Source organism: Theropithecus gelada, chromosome 9 (genome assembly GCF_003255815.1).
Source record: "Theropithecus gelada isolate Dixy chromosome 9, Tgel_1.0, whole genome shotgun sequence".
NCBI lineage: Eukaryota > Metazoa > Chordata > Mammalia > Primates > Cercopithecidae > Theropithecus > Theropithecus gelada.
The window spans coordinates 97,600,903-97,610,329 of record NC_037677.1 but is presented as its reverse complement, the minus strand read 5'-3'; the positions used below and the strand labels follow the sequence as shown (position 1 = coordinate 97,610,329).

At 56.5% G+C, this 9,427-nt stretch overlaps 1 protein-coding gene across 1 annotated transcript; it reads right to left on the bottom strand.

The window, feature by feature from the left end:
• Window positions 1-874: 874 nt before the first annotated feature.
• KAZALD1 (Kazal type serine peptidase inhibitor domain 1) lies at window positions 875-8,164 on the bottom strand. Its single transcript, XM_025397544.1, has 5 exons — window positions 6,918-8,164; window positions 5,933-6,489; window positions 4,584-4,744; window positions 4,355-4,502; window positions 875-4,163 (listed from the first exon to the last, which is right to left on the bottom strand). Exons 2-5 carry the CDS (start codon window positions 6,435-6,437, stop codon window positions 4,069-4,071), a joined length of 909 nt encoding a protein of 302 aa, XP_025253329.1. The 5' UTR covers window positions 6,438-6,489; window positions 6,918-8,164; the 3' UTR covers window positions 875-4,068.
• Between the last annotated feature and the right edge of the window lie 1,263 nt (window positions 8,165-9,427).

The following is a 9,427-nucleotide window of genomic DNA, read 5'->3' as shown; positions in this document are numbered from 1 at the left end:
ACTGTGTTACTCAGGCTGATCTCGAACTCCTGGGCTCAAGCAATCCTCCTACTTCAGCCTCCCAAAGTGCTTGGGTTACGGGCAATATTTTTCCCTTGATGTAGCCCCAGTGCTGGTACATAACAAATATTTGTAGAAAGAATATGACACAGCCAGGCATCATGGCTCGTGCCTGTAATTCCCAGCTGCTCAGGAGGCTAAGACAGGAGGATCACTTGAGCCCAGGAGTTTGGGGCTGCAGTGAGCTATGAAAGTGCTACTGTCTTCCAGCCTGGGTGACAGAGCAAGATCCTGTCTCTTAAAAAAAAAGAAAGAAAGAAAGATAGAATGAATGATACATAATGGAATATATACTTGAAAATAAATGTCTATACATATACATATAACAATACACCCATATATACTTTTGCACACACATACATATATACAAAACCTACATGTAGGCCAGGCGTGGTGACTCACGCCTGTAATCCTAGCACTTTGGGAGGCCGAGGCGGGCAGATCATTGGAGATCAGGAGTTCGAGACCAGCCTGGCCAACATGGTGAAACCTCATGTCTACTAAAAATACAAAAAATTAGCTGGGCATGGTGATGCTCACCTGTAATCCCAGCTACTTGGGAGGCTGAGGCAGGAGAATCGCTCGAACCCGATTACAGTGAGCTGAGATAGCACAACTGCAATCCAGCCTGGGCGACAGAGTAAGACTCCATCTCAAAAAAAAAACTACATGTATAATATGCATCTAGATGTATACATGTATACATACAATGCACACATAACTACTATGGATATATTAGATTTTACATATAGATATCATATCAATATATGGTACACATACACGTGCACATTCACATACATTAAATGAATACAAATTGAAGCATCTACTTTTTTACTCAGATTTTTCCAGTTAAGTAAACTGTCTCGAGGCCCCTGGCCCAGGTCTGAGTGTCACTACCAGAATGATCCACCAGATGGCACTCCTTCGCCACTTCCTGTACTCCCAAGTTGCCAGAGATGTCGCCTCTTTCCGCTAAGGCACAAAACTTGCAGAGCCAGGTGTTCCCCAGGCGATTCCCCGCACGCCACCGCCCGCACCCTCCCCCCAGCCCCCACCATCGTGGTGAGCGTGTCCTCGGTCCCCAAGGTCTGCAGTCTTTGCCCTCTCTGAGTCGGGTTCATCTCTCGGGCTTCCAGGCTTCTTTTTCAGGGGCGCTCTCCGGCTTCGGGCTCAGTTCTGCCCAGTCCGTACATCGACCCCCCAGGTCACCAGAGCGCCAGGGGCTGGGCTTCTCCAGGACACCCTCGGTTATACCAACACGGCTGCGCAACCATTCTTTGGAGCCTTAGCGATGACGAGCAGCCAGGCGAAGCGGCTCTCCTCCTCACGACAGCCCGAGGAGGGGATCAAGGTCATTTTCAGACAGCCCCCTCTGGCTTCCGCTTCACACCCTGCCCTAGATGGAGGAGACAGGCATGCCCAGCTCGGCTCAGCTAAAAGCAAGAAGAAGAGCCCGGCTGAGACCTGGAAGCCTCGGCTTGGGAGGGGCTGGTCCGACGGACCCTTCCTGCCCCGGTTGGTCCGGACTCCAGATCTCTGGGTAGGAGCCAGAAGAAAGAGCATTCCAGGGATTTCAAGCGGACTATACTTAAAATCTCGGAGGTGGGGGAATGTAGGGTGTGACTGAGCCTCTCCCGCTTTCAGGCCTGGGCAACTCTGGGTCGGCGCTCCTGGAACCTCAGATCTCGGGTGTGAGCAACCTAGGACACGAAACCGGGGATGGCTTGGAAGCCCGTGGGGAGGCGAAACCGGGAGTTCTGGCAGCGGCTCAGCCTCCTCCTCCTCCTCCCTTCCCCTCCCCTCCCTTCCCCCGGGAGCAGCGGGAAATTATTTATTAAAACGCCGCCCGCGCTCTCATTTATTTGCGGTGAATAATCCTCGGCATCTCAGCACGTTTATTAAACCTTTCCCGTCCCCGCGCCCGCATTACTTTAATAATAAATCGCGTGTCACTTTCCAGCGACGTTATTAAAGCGGGTCCGCTGCAGCAGAGGCGGGGTGCGGGGAGGGAGGGGGCGGTGGACAACAGTTCTCCCATTCCAGGATGTGGGGCTTGAACCAGCAGGGCGGCGGAAGGGAAAACTGAGGCTGCTAGGAGGCTGCTCCTGAACACCTACAAAGTCGGCTAACGCGATCAAGGAGTACGGATTCCCCGGGACCTGCGTGACCCTCTCTGGTGGGATGGGCTTTTGGTGAGGAGCCTCTGCTCTGCAGGTGGACGCGGTAGGGGCTATGGGCCCGCAGAGGGCGCCTTGGAGCCCAGCTGGGCGAAGAACAAGCTAGGGGCGGATTTCCTGGCCGATGCTGGGACTCACACCCAAGTTCCCTCTTTCAGCGCCGAGTGGATTTTGGCCACGGTGCCGAACAGCACGCCCCACCCCCGCCTACCCCTCTGATTCTGCTTCTGTGGGCGCCCTGGAATCGGCTCCCAGTATCCAACCCGCTTGCGCTGTTGTGCGCTGCTCCTGGGGCCGCCCGGCTCCAGCCTGGGTTCGGCAATAAACACTGTCGCTGGCTTAAGGACCCGGGGCAAGGCAGCAGTAGATGGAGTCGTGCGTAGCCGCGGGAGGGGCGGCCAAGCAGGCCCTGGGGTTGGAGTTCCGGACCACGCCCCTCCCATGAGGCCAGGCTCCCTGCGTTGGGCCCCAGAGGACAAACTCTGACACTGAGCCAAGGGCAGGCCCTCCCGCAGTGGCGCCAGGATCTGGGTGGAGCGCTGGCGTGTAGGAGGCTGTCGCCATCCACACACAGTGTCTCGGCCTCGCTGACTTATGCTTTCATTCTCTCCGTCAATCATTAAATAAACATTGAGTCTCACCAGTGTCCCTGAGCTAGGTAAGGAGAATGAGGAAAGAGATTTGGGGACCCCAAGCCAGAGAGGACAGGTCACAATTGGGGCAGATAGGAAACAGGCTTACCATGGCTCTGGCTTCTGCAGGAAAAAGGTAGATTCCTATGGGAGCTGGGGAAGAGTATGGACCACACAGGTGACCAAACTTCTACCCTCCTCTCTCTATGCATTCATTTTGGGGGCCTACCCACATAGGCCTGATTCCCCATTCTGGCCTGGGAAAGGGTTTGGAGTAAGATGAGCACAGAAGCAGGTAATGTATACCAGCCCCAATGGAGGGCATACCGGGAAGATAACTTCCCTCCAACCAAATGGCTCCAGCCTCCCTCCCTCAAAGGCAGGATAGGCCCAAGTTCAAACCTTCTCTCTGTACATCTGGCAGGCATGTGCTTAGAGAGCAGGCCCTGCAGCTTCTAGAAGCCAGAGTTCTGTTAGTGTGGGAGGCCTCCCAGGGATATTCAGTTTTCATGTGCACATCCGCATAAACTGTCTGTGCATCTGTCTGTGCATCATTAGAAATCTTTATTGGTGCCTAGCCCTGTGCTAGGTTTTGTCCAGTACAGAGTGGTATAAGATCTGGAGCTGGCCTCACCCATCTCTCTGCACTGAACTAAGCCACGCTCTGCTGTGCTCTCTCTTGTGCAAAAGAGGGCAGACAGCAAAGGGGACTTGCAGTCAGTAGGTGCAACTGGGGCTTAGGAGAGAGGGAAAAGTTCTGGAAGATGAGTTTGGGGAAAGGGCAAACAAGCTAGGTAAACGTTGGGGACCAGGAAATAGCAAGAACCAGGGCCTGGGAGGAAGGGCAGTTAGAAGTGTGGCGGAGCAGGGCTGGATGAAGTGGAGAATCCTGGTGCCTGCACCTCCGTGTCTGCTCTGGCCCCCATCCCAGCCTGGGGAACAACCTGTTGGAGGTCCTACTGGCCAGGGCATCTCCTGCATGGGCCCCTTTATACCCCACTGGTCTTGGTCTCAGCCTCTCTCCCTAACCTCCTCCAGCTTTTGTCTCTCCCCTACCACCCTGCTACCTTGGAGTTAAATAGGCCTCCCATGATCATCCCCATGAAAGCAGTCCATGAAGGGACTCTGCTCCCCTTTCCAGGTCTTTTCAAGAGCAGGGATGAACACTATAGCTGCTCACCCACCCCCATGGGCCAGAGCTAGTAGTAATCATCAATCTCTTGACTCTCAGTTTCCTCCTCAGGAACCAGGTTTAGTGATCGCAGCTGGGGGATGCCTGTAGAATTCAGCTGGTCTGCAAACACACGTGGGCAAAGGAGAGAAAACAGGAGAGAGGGGCTGTCAGTACCAACATAGCCCAGTCTGCGGAAGGCTATGCTTGTGTATGCACCCACATGCACACAGACACATGGACTGTTTCTTACATATTCACAGCTGGAATCCAGCACCATCCCTCCAACCCCCAGAGCTCAGGGATCCCCTTACCAGGTGTGAGCACTGTCAAGCTAGCAGGGGCCTCCACCTGACCCAGCGCATTGCGGGCAAGGCAGCGGTAGGTGCCCTCATCGCTGGGACGCACAGCCTGGATCTGCAGCCAGCCAGTCACCTCAAACCTCTGGGGTCCACCCCTAAACTGGAGCCAGGCAAGGAATCAGCGAGGTCCTTCTGGAGGGCCCTGGGCTGCCTGAGGGAAGCCTCTCCCACCGGTCTCTACCTGCACGGAGATGTGGGGGTCATCCCCTGGCAGCTGGATGTCCAAGCCATCCTTCCTCCACTCGATGGAGGCCATGGGGTAGGCAAACACCTCACAGCCAAAGATCACATCCTGCCCTGTCACATTCCAAGTGTCATATGGATGTGATACGATCTGGGGCCCTGGGGGTGAAGGTGGGAGGTCTGAGAATAGCATGGCCCAGCAAAGGCATCCAGTCTGGCAAACACATGATACACAAATTTTTGTGGACATGCTTGTGGCAGAACACAATATATGCTGAGGTAAATACATATCCATAAACACACCATGACACACACAGGTACACACAGATGTGGATGCTGGTACACACAAGGGTACCACGCAGACGTGGAGATAGATATACATGCACATGTGCACATAGGACCTCATGCAGACTCAGTGCACAAACAAGCACACACACCTACACTGTAGCTTGGCAGCCACTCTGTCCCCAACTGCTCTCCTGTCCTCATTCCACCCTCCCCAGCCTTTCCCACAGTGCCTATAACTAAAACCTTCCAGATACCCGTTCCCCTTTTCTAAACAGGCCCAGTTCCCAAAGGCGGAAAAGCAGCCGTTCCCTACACAGCGGGACCCCCTGGGGGAGTCCCGCGGCAAGGCGGAGAACCTGAAGCTGGACTTGTGCAACAGGCAGGAGGCCTGCAGGAGTGCAGGAAATTGCTGGGATCCCCGCGGGGTGTTTGTTTTCTGACTGCCCCAGCCGAGCCAGACACAGAGCAGGGGCTCAGGAAGTGAAAGTTACTAAAGCTGCCAAGGAAAGCTAGAAGCCTGAATGGCCCCCAGTCCCCGGGGATAGAGAGAGAACTAGCTGAGCTTCCTGCTCCTCTTCACTAATCCCTAAACGCAGAAGAAAGGAGAGAGGTGGGGAGACTGAGTGAACAGACTGCTCTAAGAATCTGCCCAAATGAAACGTGATTGCATCTCACAGGAACCCGTTTTGCTGCCTGGACTCCACTGGTCTGGGAAAAGTGTGTGTGGACGAGGGGTTCTGAGCAAACCATAGGCTATGTGCCCGCGCCCTCAGAGGACCTGTCTCTCCCTGCCAGGTAGCTCTGGAGCTTTCACATGGTTCAGCGCATGCAGCTTCCTGACGAAGCCTGGGACCCTCACTCCACTCCACTCCCCCACCCCCACCTTCAGGTGGCAGCTTCTATGGACCAGTAGCGAGAGCAGGGTTTTATACTGGACTCGAGGCCTCTATGGCCTTATCTATTTTGATCTGTTGGCCAGAGACCAACGCCGTCAGGGGTCGGGGAGCAGTGCCTTTAGGAAACCTAAGTGCTGGGGTGGGGGCCCCGGGCCGTGCGTACCCGATTCGCAGGGCCCCGGGTGTGCCACAGTGAGGTTGGCAGCGGGCCGAGCGCGGGCCGCCTCCTGCAGGCGGCAGATCTGGGCGTAGGTGTGACCGTCGGACCCACAGAGCGGGCTCTGCGAGCGACAGGCACACAGCGGTTCTGGCACCTCTCCGCGGCTCAGGTCGCCGCCTGTGTCCAGCCGGCACTCAAGCTGCTCGCCGCAGTGCCCGTAGAAGTGAGCACTGGGGTCCAGGTCGCAGAGCTGGCCCTCGAGGTTGGCGCATTCCCAGCAGCAGCCGCACGCGTCGCGCACCCAGCCCGCCAGGCAACCCCGCGGCGCGGCGCACTCTTCTGGCCGGCAGGGAGCGCAGCCCTCGCCCTCCGCTAGCAGCCGCAGCCAGCCGCGCCGCAGGTAATCTGGGCCTGACGACGGCCTTGCGCCGGTCGGGAGCGGCGTCCGCACCATCAGCAGTAGCAGGAGCACAGACAGCGCCAAGGCAGCTGCGGGCGGCGGCGGCATGGTTAGCGGGAAGCCCTGCGAGCACTCGGGGCATCAGCGCGTTCGTGGCACCCTGCCAGGAAGGGAAGCCAGGTCAGGAGGTCAGAAACGGGACCTGTGCCGAAAGACCAACCTCACTGCTTCTTGTACCAAAGCAGGACGCTAGCATCGCCCCCTCCCCTGCTATCAAGTAGACTCCCCCAACACATTAGGCCTAGTGACCCTCTAGGGATTATCCAGTTATGGCAGTTAGCAATCAGTTGGGCTGTTCTCGGGGGTGGCTGGGAGGGAAGAAAGGTGAGGAAGGGGTGATAAGGATCAAGCGCACGCACACCCACCACGAGCACCACTTCCGTGCACCATCCGACTCCGATCCCTGGCCCCTGAGCATCCTTGCCCAAAGAGAATGGACGGCTCCAGAAGTAAGAAGCTGTTAATGGGGGGTGGAAACAGCGGGAGCTGATGCCCCCTTGCTTATGGCCTGGGGCACAGAGTGCTCACCTAGTGTCCGGGACTAGGCCCTTCGCAGCAGCCGTGATTCGAGTCCGCAAGAAAAGGTTATGGAAATAAAGCAGGGGCGCAGTCAGCCGGGCCCGCCAGCCACCTCTGCTCCGGCCTGAGGACTTCTGAGAGAGCCCACGGACTTGGATTCAGAAAACAGCTCCTCCGCCCCCTCTCTCCGCCCCTCGATTTAGCGCACCCGCCTTCCCACTGGTTCTAAGGCTGCCAATTTTATGTAGCCACACGGGACCCTCCCGGGTCATTTCCCCCAGCCTGGCCCAAAGTCACAGTGCAAGCAGAGGAGCCGTAACCAGACACCGAGGCTAGGAGAGAGGAAGGGGGTGAGGACCAGAGGCGGGGAGTGGGGGTAGGAGTTTGGCTGGGAAGCTCAAAGTGTTGGCTGAACGGCTAGGCCCTGTCCCATCTGCCTTTACAGTCCCTGGCGTCGGCGAGGGCAGCTGCATAAGGGGGAAGCGGCAGGAGCTCTGCTGCCAAGTCATTTTACGTCGATGTCGGGGCGCCCCTGGAGGGCAGGACCAACCAACTTCGCCTCCCCGCAGCCCAGGGCTGGTTCCTGGGAGCGACTGCAGGCTTGCCCACCCAGCTCCCCCACCGAGGCGCTGACAGACTGGGCGCCTACATCTGCCTTCCCTCATCTGGCCTCCTCCTTCCTCCCCACATCCGGCAGGTGCTGCAACCCGCGGGTGAGCCGGGTGATTCCGGGTCGGAGCTAACCAGCGGCCGCAGGGAGAGGCGGGCTGGGCCTCCCAGGCGGGCGTCCCTCGGGTCGGGATTACAGGTTACGGTTGCGAGGCTGGCAGGGCCGGAGGCACTCGGCCTCGCGGCCGCCACCACTGCCACCGTGGCACTTTGGGCCGGGGGCGGGGAGGAGAGCATTCCTGGGGGCCCGCCAGCCAAACCCAGGTCGCGCAGGCCCCTCCCCGGACGGCCCCAAGCGGCTCAGAGAAGCCGCAGCGCAGTCCAGCTCGCTGGGGGCGGGGGACAGAAATCGGCGGCCGGCGAGGGGGCGGCACTTAGCCAGGCTCCGCCCACAAGGCCTGGCTGTGGTGCCCGCCCGCCTGCGCGGGATCGACTCCGCATGCGCACTGGAGCCTTGGAATCCAACCGGCACTCTCCTTTCGGAGAGCGCCCTTGAGTTGGGCCAACCCCATTAATTCTGGGGCTCTCGAGCCACGTAGGCGCCATCCCTGGCGAGAGGGGTTCTGAGGAGGGGGGCAAGGGCAGACACTCTCTCCTGGTCTCAAATTCGAAAGAGGGACTAGAAGGGAACTTCACGCGTGGCCTCGCAACTGTCGCGAGAATCAGAACAGGAACTCTACGAACCGAGAACACTAAGAGCCCGCGGATTTTAAACAGGAAAAAGAAAGGGCGGAGCCAGCTCTGGCGGATAGTTGTGAGTAATCCCTGGTCCTTGCCCTAAGTGTCGACCTGAGGCAGAAGGGGAACTGTCAGAGAGCTGCCGGAAACCGTGAAAAAGACCAGAGACAGGGACTTGTGGGGCTGACGAATGGAGTCAACCAAGGAGAGGTCTCTGGCTCTAACAAAACACCTTGGGGACGGAGCTCCTTGTCCGGGATACAGAGCAGAAACAAGTCCGGGATCTCTTAATGAATTGCTGCCGGCTTCTAAGGCCTGGAGCTGATATTTCAACAACAAACTCCACAGACCTGGAAACTCTTCACTTATCCCACTATTGTAGACAGTTGCTTACTTTCAGTCTTTCCTATGCTCTAAGCTTCTGGTAGTAGGAATCGTGCCTAACTCACTACTGTATCTCGTGAACCTAGCCCCGAGCCAGGTGGCACGGCAAATTCTTGGTAAATATTTGTGGATTAAATGTGAAAGACTGCCTGAGTGTGTAACCTGGATTTTCTGAGTCGCTGATGGAGAACAGTAGATAGACGGGGAACCAGCGCCCTCTGGTGGACTTGTGGTTAGTGACGAGAACATCCTGGAACCGTGCATCCAGGTAGGCACAAAGATAGTAAAAGGGGATCCGCTGTTATTAAGTAGAGATTTTGTTCCTGTAAAACCCTACATACCGTAAAAATACTTTTAGAAGAGAGTTTTTTGAATAGGACACAACTTGAGAGTTTAGATACATTCCCCGATCCTCAGCATCCCATACTTCATCCGTCAAGGCCCCAAAACGTTCGGTAACACCAATGCGCATCGTAAATAGTAAAGAGATAGCAAATGATTTTGCGTATTTATACTTTGAAAACGTTTACTCGGTTTTGTGCAAAACGGGCCAAAGGGAAGGGATTCTCTAGCCTAGATGATGTGAATACTGCTAGGGAGAGGAGCTAGGTGGCAGCATCCTTTGCATTTAATGAGGGAGACTAGATCCAGATGGGCAGGGTGACGTTGAAATTTGTTGAATAATAGATGGTCCCGCCTCTTTTTTCCCCTTTTCCTGCAGACGCTTGTACTGAAGAAGGAAGGAGGTATAGAATGTAGTTTTCTTTCCACCATGAAACCCTGTGTTC